The 21,560-nt window shown below is 35.1% G+C and overlaps 1 protein-coding gene across 1 annotated transcript in view; it reads right to left on the bottom strand.

Moving 5' to 3' along the window:
• The window catches only part of sntb1 (syntrophin, basic 1), an 88,982-nt gene that overhangs the window by 34,538 nt on the left and 32,884 nt on the right, over nt 1–21,560 (bottom strand). The window contains exon 3 of the mRNA XM_056476146.1: nt 10,237–10,444. Within this exon, the coding sequence (XP_056332121.1) occupies nt 10,237–10,444 (208 nt within the window). The remainder of the gene's footprint in view (nt 1–10,236; nt 10,445–21,560) is intronic.

The raw sequence follows: 21,560 nt of genomic DNA, 5'->3' as shown, positions 1-21,560 counted from the left end.
GGGGCCGGCAGGTTGGTAATAGGAGCCGGTACGAGGGAGCTCTCATTAAAGGGCTGGCCGAGATGGGGCTGCCCACAGTCTTGCCATCTCTGCGGTTCTCTATTAGCTGGTCCTGCCAGGCCTCAGCTAATGAGACGGCGATGAAAAGGGGATTTAATAGGAAGGAAAAACCTGTGGTCACAGTGAGAAGAGTCTTTCTCCATCAATCGCTCCAGAACCAGCTCTCACCACCTCTGAAATAATAAAAAATAAAAAAACCTCCAGAGCTGAACTGTCTGTACACTTCTGAGAACGTCAGCTTTGTTTCTAACTAGAGCGTACAGTGTATCCTTCTGTTAACATGCTTGTGTGTGATCGTGCCACTTGTACTATTATCGTAAGGATGTGGAAAATATCAACTTTTGAGGTTTGTCAAGCAGAGGGCATTGAAATGTTGTGTCAAATAAAGTTAGCATCAGTGGTAACCATACAATAACCAGACCTTACCTTTGCAGATGCTGGAGCTCAATGATTTAGGCAACGGATTTAATCTTATAAATGGAATTAATCTAGTACAGTGAACTTGTCAATATTAATAAAACAAAATAAAAAAAATGTTGCATGTTTCCCAAACATAGAGTTTCTCCAAGTTTCTGCAAGTCAAATGTATAACTCTTAAGACCCTTTCAAGACCAATATTGGCTTATACAGGGCTAAACACTAAGTACTTTTTTTTTCTAATGGCCCAGTTACTTCTGTAAATAGTTTTGTATTAATGGAAGATCATGTAAAGAGATGTGTTGCTTTTGTTTTCTGTCCCTGATTAAGGAATTTAATTTGGATAATTTGCTGTAAATGTCTAACAGCTGTTGTGAATTGTATCTTTTTACAATAAAAACCTAAATGTAAACAAAAAAAAAAGTTTTAAAGAGCCCCTATTTTGCATTTTAAAAGGTCATATTTTGGTGGTTTCAACAACAGGCTCATATGCGTGCAAGGTAAAAAAAAAAAAAAACACTTTCATTGTCTTGTAATATCCATTTACTTTTACCTAATTATCCCAACGACACCCATATGATTTGTTCAGCGATTCATTTGTTCCCAAAGCCCTCCTTAGTGTGAAGCTTATCTGCGCTGATTGGACCGATGACCCAGTCTTGGTCGACTGCATTCAGTGCGAGAGAGAGAAATGCCCACAACGGCTACAGTATAAAGTAGCAGAAAGTATTTGAGAGCCCAATACAGGAATGCAATAAAGCACCAGCATATTTCTCTACTCTTAAACCTAACCCCAAGTAATAACAACAACACACATTAAGTATTAATCCACACAGCGTCAAAAGTTTAACTATTTTGGAATTTGACCACGCCACGTGTGCGTAGAAACAGCTTATGGTGGCCATAGCAAAGGCAAACAGCAGAGGAAAAGGAAGGAGCACATGTCACATTTTCAACATAGCTTTGGACACAATATGTGAACAGCCCCATACAGATTTAACCTGAGAGATACAGTGCAAGCACTCATCTATAATAGATACGTGATTACAAGCCGTGCGGGGCGATTATAAATCACAATAAACATATATTTGGCAAACTACACAAAACGAGGCAACAATTTTACCTTTACATGTTATGATCCGGAGGAAGAAGAAACTGGTCCATATGAACTGTAACAGTTACTGACAAAGTCACTGTCAAAGTCTGACAAAGTCCTGTACATAATAGTCTGTGCTGCTCTTGCTTTAATAGCAAATGGCCGGTGAATCCCGCGTTGCAGCATAGATTACTATATCAAAAATCAGAAAAATGATAGGAATAAACACAGCTCTAGGTTGGCTATACTATGTTGTTATTGTGAAAATTAACTTTAACCCTTTATTCCCCACAGCCAAATCTCCATCTGTCAGTGATCATCATCATGATCAGTCCCGTAATCCCCCGCGCTCCGCTAATGTCTGAAGGGAAAGGCACGTTCACATTTTACCAGATCTGAAACTACATATTTGGTGATGTACCGTTTCGACGTCCATAAGTCAATTAATATATTTGACTAAAAAATTAATAGTTTTAAATATGGTGCACTTTCAGATTTAACCCTTAGCTGTTTTCATTCACTTAGTGCTGTCACACACTGCATGAAAGGTCATTTTCAAAAACCCATAATAGGGGCTCTTTAAGATTGATTATTGGTGATTGGGTGTCAGCCCTATAGGGTAGCTTTACTTGGACGTAAGAAAATTAAGTCCGGTTTAAAATGATTTAAGACCTACAGCATTATATTGCAGTGATTTTAAGATTTTTTTAAAAGACTTTTTAAGACCCCACGGACACAATAAATACTGTTTTTCTTAGTTTTGTGATTATAAATTAAACTGGCCATAATAATAAGTAAAATTAAAATATTTAAATAAATGCTTACTATTCTACTTTTTTATTATTATTGGACATTTTAATCTTTTCCAGACAATGTACAGTAACTCTTTTCTCATAAGTTACAATATTCGACATTTTGAAAAGCAATGTATACAAATAAAACAAATTGAGCAAAAAAAGTGTGTAGTATAGTTTCAGTGTCAAGAGGCTCCCTGGCACTTCTGTTTCAACTGGAAAAAGTGAATTAAGGTTTATAATGCTTATAATGACTGTTATATCATTACCGTTTTTACCTCATTTGTACTTTATTCTATAATACTATTACATTTTCAGATCAGAATATTGTTAAATTGGATTTTATGACAGTGGGTAGCACTGTCGCCTCACAGCGAAAAGGTCGCTGGTTCAAGCCTCAGCTGGTATTTCTGTGTGGAGTTTACATATTCTCTCCGTGTTTGTGTGGGTTTGCTGTCCATAGACGTGGTATAGGTGCAGTGGGTAAGTTAATTGTCTGTAGCGTACGTGTGTGTTAAAACTAAACTTGAAAACCATCTCACTTCACATATATGGCAAAAAATATATAATAATAATAAATCAACATTTGAGTGTAAAATTGTAAGTGTGCAATACAAATATTTATAGCTGCTTTAATTCATTTTCAAATGTTAAACCATCTGGCTTTTATTCTGGTGGAAAACCACAGGGAGTCCTTAAATCTTCTTATATATTAACAGCCCATTTATAAGCACTGCTCATTACAAATTTGTGACGGTGGCATATGTTGAATTCCCAAATGCACATTAAACACAACCCAAACTCATAGCAGATGCAGAGATGGTTTTCATAAAGATCAGCCTGTGGAGCATGCTTTCTGAGCTTTCCTGAGACACTGAATCATGAGATGCGCTTTTGTAGATTACAAAACCATGCTTCACTATGAAATATGTAGAGTATATATTCATTTAATCTGTGTGGTTGTCAAACTGCTGCTGTTACAATCTAACCCATGTCTAAGTACTTCTATTCAGATTCATTATGAAGTCACCTCCAATCTCACAAGACTGAATCATAAAGAGCATTTTTGATACCCTCTAATTACACATTGGCTAGATATTTAAGAACTGTGGATGACAGTTTTATTGGGTATTTATTTTTTTTCTATCATGTGATTACATTGCATTACTGTAACATTTTTAAGGTCTGCTTTAAAGTCTGTGTGAAATGTAAACTTGCAGTGTTTATTTTGCCAGCGCACTTGTTATTTTTTAATTAATTCACAAAAAGTAATCCACTTTTTTTTTTTTTGCTTTTATGTTTGGAGGGGCGCTCACATCAGTTTGATAGCTTCAGCCAAACATTTTTAACCACGCCCTCTCACTGTTAGTCTGCTATGAGGAAATGATGCACAAAAAGATGTGCCCCGCCCCCTTCTCAATATTCTGTTACAGTTGGAAGTACTTTAAAGGTTTTTTTTTAAGAGTGAATAATAATGCCTCAGTGAAGCAGCTTAAGCAGTTTGCCTCAATGGTTTGGCATGTTTCAAGGAGGGGAATATATTGTTTATAAGTGTCTCTCTTTGTTTAAATCGGCCAATTGGGTATCACTTACCCTTAATGTTCTAAAGAGCAATTGATTGGACAAAAACTGCAGAGTGCCGAGTGATGTCATCAAAAGTTTTGATCCAGATTTGTTGAAGGAGACAATAAGTTTAAATGAGTATCTCATAACTGTGAATTTTGCTATTGTTTAGGATACACCAACTTAATTTTGTATAGGGCTACAGTAGTTTACCTTAAAAGGAAATTTTGCAAATGGCTACCAGCACTTAGAAAGTCCAAAACCAGTGGTGTAATGGACTGGCATGCAGGGCACTCACTGCAGAAAAAAATGCAAATGCTAAAAAGAAATGGAGGTTGTACATTTTGGACAACTCGCATTCAATAATAACTTAATTTAATGACCAACAGAAATACAAGAATTCATTAAATCCCATAGATGAAACAAGTTCCACTTTTCTACATAAAATATATCGAATCCATGTATTTCATGTAGAATGTATTCTAAATAATATGTAGAAAACATAATGTGGCATAATTTCATTATTTTGTAACCGCACTTGCACTGCGTTTACAATAGAAACATGTATTGGTGGTACACATGGTTCTAAAATAAATGTGGATATTCTTTTAATAACATAAGCACGCCTTGTCTTTTTCTACATATTTCACATTAGCAAAACCAACAAATAAAACAAAAAAAAAACATCATAACAGACTACAATTTGTTAATTGTGGACATTAGAAAGGTGTGACAAATGAGAAGGCAGTGGTTCAGAAATAATTGACCACTTCATGTTTTGTTGGAAATAATTTAGCTTGTTATGATTTTTATTTTATTTTTATTTATTTATTTTTTGGTGGCAAGTTGCTAAATAAATTGTCTACAAAATAGACAAGAACAACAAATAACATTTGAGGTGAAATGAAGTGCATCCACGACCAAGCCTGCTTCAGCAGCCAAAACAAAAGGCCAGAAGATGAATTGTTTTGGTAAATTACCTTTAACTATTCGCTTTCAAATAATGTCTTGTTGTGAACCGTATTTTGTTTTATTTAGTAAATAAATAAATAAATGAGTAGCCTATTTTCAACTGTTTTTGCTGTTAAGGGCAAAATCATCCACTGTGCATAGTCAGTTTCACTTTGAATCATTTAATCAAGTTGGTTTCCCACTATGAATCAAGACAGGAAGCACTGAACCCCAGTGCATACGTCAGATGGCCATTTCAGACACTGAAATTTTGTTCAGAAACACTTTTGAAGAAAGGGGCATTATGGACACTTTTAAAGGTGAAATGCTCCTTAGATTCTTTCACAAGCTTTTATATGTAGATTAACAGACTTTAAACAGACTTTAATGTAGATTAAATGTATAAATATAATAATAAATGAATAAGGATTTTATTGTTTTCTCATATGCAAAGAAAAACACACACAAACACACAGTTATACACTACAAAAAAACTTTTTTTTTCTTGTTTCTAGTCAAAATATCTAAAGATTCTTAAATAAAAAAGCATTTTCTACACAATTTTCACTACGCCACTGTCTAAAACATGGTCAAACTAATTTAATACCCATGGTTCCTGATGATACATCGAGATCTTATAAAGTGGCTGCAAGAAGCATTATTTACAACCTAGCTTTAATCCACAACCTCTTCAATTTTACAAATCACCAAAGACCACAGTTTTAGCTAAAATCGTCCTTAATGTTCTACTAGGAAAAAGTCATCATGGATGATCTGAGGGTGAATAAATGGCAAATATAATATTTTTAAACATGAACTATCCCTTTAAGGCTAAAAGATTTATAGTAAAAGCTAAAAAAATATTGATTTCATGAGGACATTCACTGAAGGATGCTTTATGGTTTTCATTAACTAAATGTTCTCATGAGGTTTTACATTAATCTATATAAAACTGTGCCAGCAGGATTTGAATAAATGAACGTCTGTCACAACTTGTTACTAGTCATACCTCTTACTTGTGAATAAAAGAATAAAATAGCCTTGTGAAGAGCACTTCAAAAAGCTCAAAGTCGTTCATACGTTTCGGGCAATGATGCTATTTTCATTACTGTTTTAAGTGAATGTTGAAGATCTTCTCAGTTTTTAGCCTGACAGGAATCTTTACACCATCAGACCAAAGACCTTGAGCTATGGAAGCTTGTCCATTGAGACTAGACTGCTCATATTTACTAAATTTGGATGACTTCTGCCACAGAGAAAATGGCACATGCAAGAAATGTATTCTGGTGACAATCTATATTCATAGACAATTTTGTGAATACTAAAACAGTTTTTACCATTTTCTTCTACAAAATAAGAACGCTTACAAGGAAAATTGGTAGAACAAATACAGGATAATGCCTTTTTTGAATATCACCCTTCATGCAGTGTGTAGTTGTTTGTGAATGTAAAACAGGGTTGTCCAAACTCTGTTCTGGAAATCCGGTGTCCTGCAAAGTTTAGTTCAAACCCCAATCAGTCACACCTGGGCCAACCAATAAAGCTCTTACTAGGCTTTCTATAAACATCCCTGCAGCTGTGTTCAGGCAAGTTGCAGCTAAATTTTGCAGGACACTGGCCCTCCAGGACCGAGTTTTTGACCCCCTGATGTAAAATGTCTGCAAAGATTTTTACAATCAAAGTTATTTCTTAAAACAAAACAGAAAGCTGATTCAGAATAATCAATTCCCATTTTATTTCCGTAACTGATCTAGGTAGATCTGTGACAATTTTGCATTACGTCAGACAATTGTCTGCATTCACTGTAAAAATAAAAATTCTGGGTTCCGCACAATTCCTTCATGTTGTCCTTATGTAAATCGATTAAGATAACAATTTTTTAACAATTTTAGGTTAATTGAACATAAAATAATAAGTTGTCCCTCCAAAAATATATAATTATTTAAAATAAAACATTTTAAATAAATAACAGGCAGCAAAAACATATTGAGTGTTGGCTTCTCACAAAAAAGGCCAACTTTGACCTGTCCTCAAACATTATAGATGATTCATGTTGTCGACGTCGTGTTAAGACAAAAGATTTATTGTCATTTTCCAGAAAAACAAAAGATACATTAATAATCACTGAGGCTGCAAAATTAACCTCTTACTGGCACCATATCAGCACTTTTTTGTAAACAAAAATCCAGCATTTTCAGTGGTGACTAATCTAAGCAGCTCTTACTGGCCATTGTGCTCAGAAACAAATTAATGTTTGATTTCTTATTATTCACTAAACTTACCACTGAGAAATGCTTAGGTTGTGCTTGTGGTGCAGGTTTGGCTTGATCAATGAGCTCTTCCAATGTTTTCTCATCAGACTCAGGTTTGAATTGAGAATGTAAAAACATTACTATACCACAATCAATGTAGACTGAGGAAGTCTCTGAAGCTGAAATTCTATCATAATGAAGAGCTTTTGATTTAAAAAGGCACTATAAATGGCACTAACAGACTAGCTCACCAGACCAATCAGAGCAAAATATACTCTTGGATAGAAGGGATTTGCAGACAAGGGGTCGAATTTATAAAATTTGCATAGAAATCTTCCTAAAATTAATGTGTAAATTTGTATTTATTTATTAATGATTATGGCTTATATGATGATTTAAAGTGGTTCAATTAAGTCAATGAGTATGTACATTTACATGGACACCAGTAATCTGATTTTAATACGGTTAAGACAATACTCTAAATAATAGTCTACCTTGTAAGCAGCATGGGTGCAACGGTTTAATCTACTCACAGTTCACTATGTATCACAGTGAGAGTCACGGTTTCGGTACGGTATGGTATGTGCTATGCTTTGAAAAAAAAAACTGGCTACAAAAAATTTCAATGAACAATACACATATTTATTGGGTAACAAACGGGCTTTATACATACGACTTTATGCAACAGGCTTTATACATATGATTATAGATTTGCATGTTCTCATTATTTGGTTAAAGTAGGGTAGAGCTGGACGATATGCCAATTATTTATATATATAATTTCTTAATTTTGGTCGCTACGATAGAATTCCGATATCGATGTGGACAATATTAAAAAGCCAGCCAGGAAAAAACTGCCAAGAACGCACACAATGCATGTCTGTACCCACAAATGTCTGCATACTGAATTTGAAAAGTCTATAATACCTCCAGGCTTTTTTTTTTTTAATAAAAACAGTACAAAAAAAAATAATGTTCACTTTTTATTTGTATTTAGCCTTTACAAACAAAAAATGTTAAATAAACTATCAAATAAATAAAACTCTCAGACTCCGCTTATTTATTTATTTATTTATATATATATATATATATATATATATATATATATATATATATATATATATATATATATATATATATATATATATATATATATATATATATATATATATAAATAAATGAACTATGATATGAACATATTATATAAATATAATATGAACTATCTCTATAATATATATATATATATATATATATATATATATATATATAGATAGTTCATGGGGGTTAGCCTGACCAACGTGATGAACAAAAACTTTTTGTCAGCGTTTTTTTTGTTGTTGTTGTTGTTGTTGTTGTTGTTGTTGTTGTTGTTGTTGTATATGCTGAATATTTAACAATCAAAATAATACTAAAATCTTACAATTATAACATCCACATCGAAAAAAAACATAGAAAAAGAACAACCATTATAATAATACAAAAAAACAAAAAGAGTATAGGCTACATTAATATTTGCAATAGAAAAAGAGTTGTTTAAGTATATTCATAGTTCTGGTTGCTTTTCATCTTGAACGTCCTTTAAGGGTTCTATCTGTCTATTTATATTTGTGAATAATTACCCAATTAAATTAAAAAGGTTTAACATAAAATATTTCTTATATATTTTAAATAGTCTATTTATATAGACTAATATTTTATATTATTTTATATAAAATTTTTCATTATTTAACAGATTATTACCTCTATTAATCACATTCTTTCTATGTCATCAGCTTTGCAATAACCAGATTCCTGATAAATATGTTTGTGAATTTTATTTTGTAAATTTGCGCGAGTGCTATATGCCAGCATGCAGCACGTTTATGTGTATGTGAGTGTTAATTTAGATGTTTATGCGAGGATAAAGTATATGCAAGGATCGAGTTGTACGTGCGTGTGTTAACGTGGGTGTTTATGCAAGGATCGAGTTTATATCTACCTGCGTGTGTATGTGGGTGTATGCATGCATCAAGTTTATATGTATATGCGCAAGTTTCATACATGTTTTGAACTTTCAATAGTATAGGTGTATATGCAAGTAATTTATAGGTGTATATGCACGTGTTATGTATGTGTTGTTGAGCGAAGTTTGATTTAAATCCTACACAGCACCTCATAGCCATCTGTGTTTGCTTCATTGCCTTCTATTCTGCCACCGCTGGTTTGTGTCTGTCTGAAATTACACAGAGTACCTGTTGAAACACTGACGGCAATATGCTTGCTGTGTTTTGGCCTCACCTGCGCTTTTGGCTTCAACTCTCAGAAACTCAACACACACACTGACACGTGAGGAAACGTGATGTCAACAACAGATTTACATACTAACAGGTGAGTGGACAGGTCCTCACACGTCCTCAACTTTTTTGCTTTGTTAATGTTGTTTTTAATCGCCAAACCAATATTAATAACACATATTCTGAACCGTGGATGACAGGGCACACCGAACCATCGGAGGACAACGGAACGATATGATTTCTTACAGAGAAATGTTGCATTCCTAGTAAACAGCAAATTTGAATACCTTAATCTGACTAAAGTCATAATCGAACTAAACAGATATTGAATTAAGACATGGAGTATGCCGATTTGTATTACTGAAGTGCAGTACAGACATGTAAAGACCTTAAATCAAACACAGTTTAAATCAACACAGCTGTTAGACACTATTCTCTGCGCCTACCGAGTCAGTTTTTTTTCCCATACAGCGAGCAGTATCAAATTCCATTAAAACGACACTCTTCCAACATTTCATACTTGCATCCGATATCTCGTTTGTCAAAGGGGTCATACATTTCATATTCATACTGATGTCCATGTAAACGTAGTCAATGTTAAAGTTAAATCTGCTTATTTAGAGTGCACTTACAGCTGCACACATTTTCCAATCAACTTGGACATACACACATTTGTACACCCATTTTGTTTGTACACCACATTTATAAAGAGATGCAGATGTTGAAATGAAGAGTTTAAAATCAAATGTATATTGTGATAAAATGAAAGGGATTTTTGTTACCATTTTTAAGACCTCCTAAACAAAATGAAGACTTTAAATCTGCTTCACCTTTTCCGCTAGCCATCCGAGGTGTCGAATCTCTCGACTCCCAATGATGCCGTGTCGGCCCGCATGTTCTCGTAGTTCACTGATGACTTTGCTGGTGAGGTTTGTGATGACGGATTGCATGAGAGTGAACCAGGTCTGGGCAGAGGAGCTGTCTGTATGTCTCATCACTATTGTGTTTTTAGCATCAGAGGAGTGCAGCTCCACCTGTCTGAAACACAAAGAAGAAAAAAACATATTTACCATCTGGTTTAATTAATATAGTCATTAATAATAATATAATCAATTACTCAATGAGTGCGGATCATGACCCTTTAACAATGTTGTTATCCAAACAAATGATGCTAGCTGCTGACCTAAATTATTTATTTATTTACTAGGGAAGCAATCGGATCGAAAAACATGATGCTTGCTGTGAACTAGGCTACATTATTTGAGCATTACTTTTGACATTGATATGTTGTGGTCCAGCTTATGTTTAAGATTTTTCTTTGAAATCTGTAATAGGCTAGCACTATTGGCCCTAATTAAAACACAAACTGGTCTGTTTTATTTTATTTTTTATTTATTGATCAGGATCCCCATTAGCCACTATCAAGGTAGTGGCTATTCTTCCTGGGGTCCATCAAACAAAACACAAAATTACATTAATATATAACAACAAGACCAATAAAAACCATTACAATACAAAATTCATACATAACATCCAGATCAACAATCCACTTAATATTGTGCCATTAAATATTTCTTAAATGATTTTTAAACCTCATTTTACTTGTTACAAAGCATGTAATATCTGATGGCAATTCATTCCATGTTTTCATACCTCTATACATTACAGGCCGTTGCTTTGCATTAGTTTTTGAAACGGGAAGCAAAAAATTTCCTTTTGATGCATGTCTGGTGTTAAAATTATGACTAGCATTACTATACAAAAGTTGACAGTACAATACACTTGGAACTCTTGACACAGAAATATTTCTTATGAAACACAGCAGAGAAACAATTATCCTTCACCAATAACCAACCTAAAGTTTTATGCATTTTCATAACAATTTTCATAACTCTTTTATTGCAGTGTAAAATTAGTCGTGCAGCTCTATTCTGGACCAACTGTAATTTCTTCCGTAAAGTCTTTACTTGATGCACTCGACAGTAATCTAGATAAGAAAGAACAATTGCCTGAACAATTTGAGAGATACAATACTGTGGTAAAAAAATTTACACATCTCATCAAGTTCATTGCTTTTTCTAAATCATGTTGCACTGTGTCTGTTAGATGAGCAGGTCGCATTCGCAACATTATTTATTCATTTATTTATTTATTATGGTTATTTATTGTTAAATAAAATATTAATATAAATAAAGTTACAGTGAAATATTCACAGTTTCAGAGTAGCCTTTATTAGGTTAAATAATTTTTGTTAATGGAAATCTACAGTATATTACGTCCTTATATCACTTATATCACTTTTATTAATTTAATCAACTACTTTGACCACAATGAGCCAAGCTTTACAAACTATTCGCAGCACTGAAAGTATTCCCCTCGGAAAAATAAAATCAGAGAAAGAACAGAAACTTTAATATTACAGAATAATTTTTCGGAGCGGAGCACAGTACGTCTGCGCAGCTGGTGCGTACCATCCGGTGTCTGCGGACACTTCCAAAACACCAGGGGAAGAAGGGAAGAAATCAGTGCATTGAGGATTTGTCCAATTTATTACTGAGCCTTTTCTAATTTATAATTCAGGTAGCCCTACTTTGTGTGTGAAGAGCAGGTAATAACCCTCTTTACTCCGGTGCAATCTGCTGATCTAACGGACACAGCGCAACATGATTTAGAAACAGCAATAAACTCCTTGTTGCAGGTCAAAATCAACCCATTTAATGCAAAACCAAATGCATTTCTCCACTGATCACTTATATTAACAGAACAAATAGTCCTGGAGAAAGTTTTTCGTGTAGTCATAAACGCGACACGCAGTTTTAATTGTGAATGAATGGAGAATGATTGACAGGCGGAGTGGCGGGAAGCGCTGAACTGAACATGAATTTAACAACTTGGATATTCATCTGTGCCTCAAATTAAACTATAGAAAGGCTTCAGAACATTTGGGATATAGTAGGCCTACATGATAACTTTCTAGGCCAGGGGTGGGCAAACTCAGTCCTGGAGGGCCGCTGTCCTGCATAGTTTAGCTTCAACTCTAATCAAACACACCTGAACATGCTAATCAGTGTCTCCAAGATCACTAATTAACTATAAGCAGGTGTGTTTGATAAAAGTTGGAGCTAAACTGTGCAGGACACCGGCCCTCCAGGACCGAGTTTGCCCCCCCCCCCCACCCCCATGTTCTAGGTCCTTATAATAGGCTACCTTCAAGGCATTTGTTGGCTTATAAATTACATGGAATAGAGCGCATGCGCAAGATCGGATTTGGGCCGGCACTGAAAAAAGTGTTGCATGCAAAACTGTTGCAAACAATTTATTTGTGTTGAATTTAAACAAACAAATTAAATTTAATAATGTTCAACTTAATTTGTTTGTTTAAATTCAGCCCAAATAAATTGTTTACAACCACTTAATGTAAAAAAAAATGTGTAAATCCAAGGAATCATCTTTGAATATTTTTTTTTCAGTGTAACAGCTGGCCGACACCTGATCCAGCAAAAATATGCGGTATCGAATCGATATCCAATCCAAGTATCGGGATTGGTGCATCCCTATTATTTACTCACTCATTTACTTACTCACTTATAATCAAGTCAGTGGCTACCATTTACCATCATTTTTCAAAGTTACTTCTAATAAGTATTTTTTGTTTACTTGAACTATCTCTTTAACAAACAAATTGTAAATGTGTAAAGTGTTACAAAACATGCTCATTATAGTAGAGAAAGGTCTGTTTGATATAGTATGTTTCCCTTCACATACAATATAGAAAATAAATCCACAGATGGATAAGTAATCACTACTTCTACCAAAAAGTATACATGGTACTGTACAGTTCAATGAGTTAAAAACAGAATATGATGACATTTGACAACATCTATTTAAAAAGCAGACCGAACCTAAAAGAGCTCTGAAGTCAACATGAATATCCAGCAGAATATCAGACACAGCTGCTCAAACAGAACCATACATCAGCTCAGCTCAGGCAGTTTACTGTGATAAATGCTCCACTCATACATCATCTAGAGTAAAAGTCTTAACCTTACACTCCACAATATCATTTTCAGGTGCAGCGTGTAGCTAAAAATAGATCTAGTTTCATGAAGACAGAGGGTTTGGAGGGGTCTAGGGGGTGGGACAGATGGAGCTGATGATGTGTTCGCGGCAGACTGGAGGAAAGAGCTTTTTGGATGAGGTCCAATTTGCTCTGCCCTTTAAGACTATAATTGGGAGAATTTCACAACTAATGGCGATGTCTGTGTCCAATTTAGGAAGTGAATTTCTCAATGCCTTTTGTGGTCAAAAGAGATCTCACTCTGGTAGTACGCAAAACTTCTGAATGTTAACCTTAAAAATAAACCCTTTGGTATGTTTACACTAAGGTGTCAGTGATAAGGGCAAGACTAGTTCCAGGTTCAAGCAATTGCAAAGAGTGAACATGCAGCTCTGGACCGAAGAAAGCATTTAGATGAATGTGCTCCAGACTAACATTTGACAGCAAGTTCTACAGATGGTAGCACAAACACCTGATCTGGAAGAACTGCACAAGTATTTAATACCGCATTTTAGTCTCTATTAAATGTACATATAAAAGCCACTTGACTGTAGCATCATCTGCTTTGTTGTATTCCTCATTCATATGGATGTAATGGAAGATGTAAATACACCAGCCCAGGCTCATTGGAAATATGTTGCTCAGCATACATTTTTGCAAAACTAAAATACATTGCTCTGGGTACGTTTCATTGTTGACTCTTTGAATTTCTTTGGGCTAGGACAAGTCCAAGCTGACACCAAACAACTACTGTAGTGCCAATGAAACCTAACAACATTGTCATATCACACTGTATCATGTCTGGTCCAAAAAGTTACACGTGAACACACCAAACAGACGAAAGCCCACTGAAACGAGAACTGCATTCTGCACCTGCACAAGTGGACATGTCTTTCTGCTCCATGGGGGCAGTAATCTGTTTTTATTATCCTTAAAGGCCTACCAAACTTCCAATGTTTAGTGTTTAGAGTTGTTTAGTGTCATTATTACAGTAATTTTCACACACCATGGAGGGATTCGCTCCTGCAAATATGTCTAATAATCTAATAATCCATATAGTTTTGGAAATTACAGCTGGTCTCTTTGTGATCCTTCTTGGTTTGAATTGTTGACTTGCTACTTCACTTGACAATGCTACACTCATGCTCTGATTTGTTGCTGAATAACCAGTAAGATCGCTCTCTTCAGCTGATGGTCCGATGCTGATTATGTATGCTGAATTGGATCAACGAGCTCAGACGCTAACCCAATGAAAGGCGACATGTGGAACACACCAAACCAACTAGCCTGACTAATCAGTCAAGTACCTTAAGTTGCATGTTTTCGGATGGTGGGAGGTAAAAGGGAGAAACCTACCCGAGCACAGGGAGAACATGTAAACTCCAAACAGAAATGTCGACTGGCTTGATAAGGACTAGAACCAGTGACATTCTTGCTGTTGGGCAACAGCGCTAACCACTGGGCCGCCGTGCCACCCATCTAGGAAAAAAGAAGGAGTAGGGAAGGAAGGGGGATTCTTCAAAACAAAGATTACTATGGTATGAAACTTGAATGAATTTGGTGAATCATATATTGGATAATGCAGGACCACCCGCGAGCAATCATAAGCATGTGATCCTCTCGAAATTAGTTTAAAAATTAACTTCACTTATGGAGAAAATTAAAAAGCACTGCAGTGTTTGTCAGAGATAATTAGTCTACCGAAACTAGTATATTCCATACACAATAAGAAGCTGAATGGTCAGTTCTAGTCACATGATTCAGAAGATGTTTTTAACTGAGGGCACCTGGAAGGCACGAGCGCATCTTGCCGCTTGCATGCGCCACTCCAAATTGGCACATGCCTCCATTGGAAATAACGAACTTGCACGCGGAACAGATGCAATGTGAACAGCCACTGTCATTTGTAATCTCCAGCAGTTGATCTTCTTGCACAGATGTGCTGGATTTCCCTTATTTGTTGACAAATGGGTTGCGGATCCATTCCTTGTGGGTTCAATATTGGAACTCAAGTGAGCAAAATGTAACCGAGAGAATACGGTCATTTTTCAAAATATATGATTTTTCTAAAGAAAACCTGCATAGTTGAGGACCACTGTCCAAGCGAACACCTGACCTTAGCCCAGGCTAATTGAAATAACACACCTCAGTCTACATTTTTTTGCAAAACATAAATAACATTGCTCTGTGTATGCTCAACTCTGTGTTGCTAAGGTGACAAATCCACCCAGAATGAACACACTATTCAGTAACAAACTTTTAACAACCTCATTTTCAAACTTCAAATCATTTTGTCACTTAAAACAACCTTTAATTAAAAGAGGTAATGTTGTTAAATTGCACAATTAAAAGTTTCAAGTTGCAGCATTAAAAGCTGTCAAAGCAGAGATCACAGCCTCATAATGCATTTTGATAGTTTAAATAATATGATTCACAAGCTACAGATACTATTTGTTAAAATAGAGATTCACACAACTTTCAATTAAATGCAAAAGCAAATAAAGCATAACTAATACAACTAATATTTATTAAATTGATTGTTAGTGTTCTGTTTCAGTGCAAAACAAAAAACATACTAAATGTATATATATATTTTATTTAGTTACATTTTGTAATAGAAATGAATGGATATCAGATCATATTAGAGAATATATTCTAAACACTAGGCCATAGCCACAACAGTAATGCATTTACTTTCAATGAACCTATCCCATTTACCATCAACATCCCAACAAATGAAGTCAAAGAGGACAAAAAGAAGATGACCTAAATTTAGTCGGTCTCCAAACACAATATGTCAAACCAAACAAGCGCATCAATGACACAGAACAGATGGAGAGGTCACTGACACATATGTCATAGAGGAACATCTCCATTCCCCGAACCACCAGCCACTCTCGCTCTCACTAAAACAACTCCATTTAAAGTTCCACTCTGGAGCATCAGAACACCAACGACGTGACAACAGTGGAAGAAAGACACGTTCTACTTCTATTCCAGATGGATTTGCTTTAGGACTTTGACAGGAATCCTCTCCCAGTTTGGCACTTGAGGTAAGCCGTGTTGATAGAGCTCTGCATGAGCACCACAGTGATGGATGGACTAGAATACATGGGACACGATGGTGTAAATTGAAAACAGAGCTGGAGGGTAAGAGCTGAGGACCTGGCAGCCGGTCTGCCGAGAGCTTTTGATTGGCAGCACATGGCAGGAGAGGAAGAGTCTTTCGTCTGACTGTCTACCTGTCAGTTTATCACACCACGCGTCTCTCAGGCTACAAACCTGTAGCCACGTATTTAAGCAATATCTTCTGAACAGGAACACTGCTGTACTGAATATTAACACAGCTGTGATTCTGCAATGAACAATGGGATTGTGTGAAACCATCATAAAATAGTAAATATCAGACCTTTTGGAACACTTCTTGACCAATCAGATTAAAGAACTGCTGTATAAAGGTTTGTAGCTCTGGTGACATGAAGCAACTCTGGTGTATCTCTTTCCAGCCAAAACAGTTGTGCTTGATACACTCTATGCAGTAGTTAGGTGCCATTTACACTAGTCAGTTTTCATTTTAAAACAGCATTTTAGAATGAAAACACTCTTTACTTTTTGTGTGACCATTCCTGCTCATATTTTGGTGATATTTGTACTTGCTGCCTACTGGTTGTGTAATGTTCACAATAAAGGACCTAGAAATGATATATAATACGCATCACATATTATTCATCCATTCATTCATTTTTCCAGGCTTTGTCCCTGATTATCAGGGGTCACCACAGCAGAATGAACCGTCAACTATTCCAGCATATGTTTTACGCAGCAGATGCCCTTCCAGCTGCAACCCAGTACTGACAAACACCCATACACTCTTGCATTCACACACACATTAATACGGCCAATTTCGTTCATCCAATTCATCTATACTGCATGTCTTTGGATTGTGGGGGAAACCGGAGAACCCAGAGGAAACCCACTTAAACACAGGGAGAACATGCAAACTCCATACAGAAATGCTAACTGGCCCAGCCGGGACTTGAACCAGCGACCTTCTTGCTGTGAGGCAACAGTGCTTACCCCTAACACATATTATTGGAAATGAAACGTAATAGTGTAGAAGACCAATCAGAGAGCAATTGTGGATAGCCACGCCTCCATTTTCAAAGATGTTGGAGAATTGTGGATGTCACGTGTTACCATAACAAAACGTGTGTGTTTTAAACAAAAAACGCATCAGTGTAAACACCAGATTAGGCTTGATATTGTGATCAATTTGGTGATTTGATTCGATTTCAATTGATATGATTTTTTGTTGCACCACTTTTGTATCTGAGAAACAAAAAAAGAGCAAATAAACAATAGTTCAAATAAACTGTTGTTTTTAACTACATCAGCATTATTAAGCATGTTAAGCCAATGTCTTAAATGGCACCTATGATAAAAATCTACTTTTATAAGCTGTTTTGACAGAACTGTCTGTATTTATAGTGTGTCCACAGTCATATTTGAGTGATATAAACCCAAGTCTATTTTTAAAATTTCCTGACATTATAATAGGACCCAAATCTAGGGCTGCATGATCGTGGCTAAAATGAGAATCAAGATTTTTTTTTCTTAAAATCCAGATCACGACTTTCTCAAAATTCTGTAGATGTAAAATAAAGATTAATATGAGTAGGTTATTATTATTAACATATGGTAAAAAAACAATAATATTAGGTCTAGGTGTAGGTCTACAGTTGGTTAAACTGCTACATTTTGTATAGACTTGGGATGGCGGACTTGAACGGACTTGACTTAAATATGTCCTGGTTTGTTAATTCACAGTAAAGTGATGACATCAGAATACAAATAGTCATAATTCTGAAGTTAAATTATTATTTTTAAGACATATGCTTGCCATTTGTCATTAACAACATTATTTGACCACTTTTTCACAGGTAAAATTTGACATTTGTCATCATCAGATTCCCTCTTGCATTATATAGGCTAGTAGAGTAGTTCTACTGACCCAGTATTTCCATGCACAACTCTCTGTGTTCGTTATAAAAGAAAAAAACATATCAAGTGCTTGTTGTCATCATAATTCTAAAAAGCGATATGATCATTTAAATGATGTGCGCACTTTCGATTTCACTTTTAACTGCTGAGTGCGGCTCATGACATGGCTGTTGTCACTTTGAGAAATAAAAACTGGCTGAATCGTAGAAAAGCAGAATTAAGATCGTGTGTAGGGTCGAATCGAGGTCACAATCTTTTTTCAACTGTGCAGCCCTACCCAAATGTGACGTGATTTCTTTGCAAAGAAACTAGGATTAAAACATCTGTTGCAATTGTTTATAAGTTTTATAAGTAAAATCGATATGTAATTCTTAACCGCTATAATTACCACGGCCACATGGTGTCAGTAAACACTAATGTGTGTGTGTACTGTAAACAGCATTTGTGTGAGAGACTTGTTTCAGAAAAGCTCGAATAAACTCCACCACAAATATATGAAATAAATTTACTTGACCTTCAGCTTTATTCGAGTCTGTCTCTGTCACTGACTGCTGTTTATCTGACATAACGCAGGTAAAGCAGACACGCACGTGGAAACGGTAGGCAGGGAGAAGCAGCTCATTTGCATTGAAAGCCACAGGCTACAAAAACAGCTATACTGTACTCAGACACCAAAATGGGCAGATTCAGGAGGTTATATTAAATTATCAGATGGGTATTTTAAGCTGAAACTTTAATTGAAACTTTACTTTAATAAGTAATGTTATAATTTGTAAACGTATTTGAAGAGTACAAGGAAATGCAACTTACACTATGAAATAGCTAACATTGTTTTTGGCTCATGATAATATGAGTCAGTTACTTGATTGGTTTTACTATCTTGTTTGTTACTTCAGGAGGAAAACCCTGAACCACCATCCGATATCTTTTCTCAGCCACACAGCCTTCTGTCATATCTAAATATCAAAATATAAGCCTGATTAAACAGCTTGTCCTTAATATTCTAATCCAACTGTGTTCAGCTGATGTTATATCAAACTTGTTTCATAGAAAAATTCATAAACACCACTGATTTGGCTGTTGGTGTCCAATATCCTCAACTTTGAAAACTATTTTTTGACTTTCACAAAATACATGAATACACATATACAAATATTTAGAATGAACATATAGATTGCTATCAGGGTGTGAAGAGACTTTCAACCAGCAAAACTAAAATATTTCTGAAGACAATCACCTATTACATACAGTTGAAATCAAAATTAATAAACCCCTTTTGATTTTTTTTTTTCCTTTTTAAAATATTTCTCAAATGAAGTTTAACAGAGCAAGGAAATTTTCACAGTATGTCTGATAATATTTTTTTTCTTCTGGAGAAAGTCTTATTTGTTTTATTTTGGCTAGAATAAAAGCAGTTTTGATTTTTTTAAAAAAAACATTTTAAGGTCAAAATTATTAGCCCCTTTAAGCTGCTTTTTTTTCTCTCAATAGTCTACAGAACAAACCATCGTTATACAATAACTTGTCTATTTACCCTAACCTGCCTAGTTAACCTAATTAACCTAGTTAAGCCTTTAGATATCACTTCAAGCTGTATAGAAATGTCTTGAAAAATATCTAGTCAAATATTATTTACTGTCATCATAGCAAAGATCAAATAAATCAGTTATTAGAAATGAGTTATTAAAACTTATGTTTAGAAATCTGTTGAAAAAATCTACAAGGGGGCTAATAATTAAGGGGGTTTAATAATTCTGACTTAAACTGTATGTAAATCTAATACAAGTAAATATCTGAAAAATGTTAATGGAATTCAGGAAAATATAAAAGTTTTCACATGTGACACTAACTGATGCTGGTTCAACATGTCAGCTGGCTAAAAACCCACACACCACAATCAAAAATAAATGTCACACATTGACCACACCAAAAAAGAAAATTTAAAAATTCAGATACTCGACAAAGCCCAACTGTCACTTTGGTTTGTCAGGGACTTTAAGTACAATATTAGTAGAGCTGTGACAAAAAATAAATAAATTTATTGATAATATCTCTTGAATTGATTCTGAGCTTAGTTTTAAACAGCAGAAGGCGCTCTAGATTATTTTTTAACCATACACTCAAAAGATCACGAGGAAGAGCACTTGTGGGTTTAGCTAAGTCATGTAAGTTGGCTCTTATAACATGAGATAATTGTAAACATCTAACTACAAACGCTCTTTAATTTGTTTAAACCTTCCCTAACTTCACTAATAATCATTTTAATTTCAATGCGGTATTTGTAAGGAATTGGATGCAAGCAGAATACGGCTGTTTGTAAAGCATACAGTGCCATCTGCTGTTAAAAACTTGATTTGATTCCCTCAAACAATTTTCACAGCTCTATACAATAGCAACATTTTGCATTCTAATTTCTATCCTCCTAATAGGATTCTGCTTGACCTGACATTTCTGATGTGAAATATTTCCTCACACAGAGTTCCCATCAGATTTCAGACAGCCAGGTCTTTTTGTACTAAGCTACATCAAAAAGAAAAGTAATTAGAATGCAGTTTGTTCGACATTTCCACAGCATGCTGACACAAAGCTGTACAGTGTTTTAAAAGGGATGTGACTTGTTCCGTCTGCCATGACTGTCAAGCAGTTCAGCTCTGGCACATCATCTTTTAACACACTTCCTGTGTAATGTTATGGTTACTCTCACAAACCACAGCGTTCGTATCTGTGACAACAAAAGTACTCAATACGCAAAAATGCGAAGAAAAAAAAAAAACAGCCGTGTGGTTGGTGGGAACTTTTACTGCTTGAAAGGAAATGCTCTCAGCAACACAGAATAAAACATATCTGAGATTGATGTTTTATCTTAAATACTTGTGTTTGGTCAAGTGTTAAGTTTGTTTATATATCAAAAGTTGTTCATCTGGATGGTGCAGGTTTATAATGATGACTATGCTGACATTAACTGAGTACACATTGTACTTGCTATGCAAGGCAACTACAATTCACATATATACTAAAATCAGATCATTATCTTCATATTTAAATATGACAAAATACAGTTTTATGCAAAAGTTTTGGCACCTCTGATCATTTTCA

The sequence above is a fragment of the Danio aesculapii genome, chromosome 16 (assembly GCF_903798145.1).
Source record: "Danio aesculapii chromosome 16, fDanAes4.1, whole genome shotgun sequence".
In the NCBI taxonomy this organism is placed as follows: Eukaryota; Metazoa; Chordata; class Actinopteri; order Cypriniformes; family Danionidae; genus Danio; species Danio aesculapii.
This window is presented reverse-complemented; position numbering and strand designations above follow the sequence as displayed.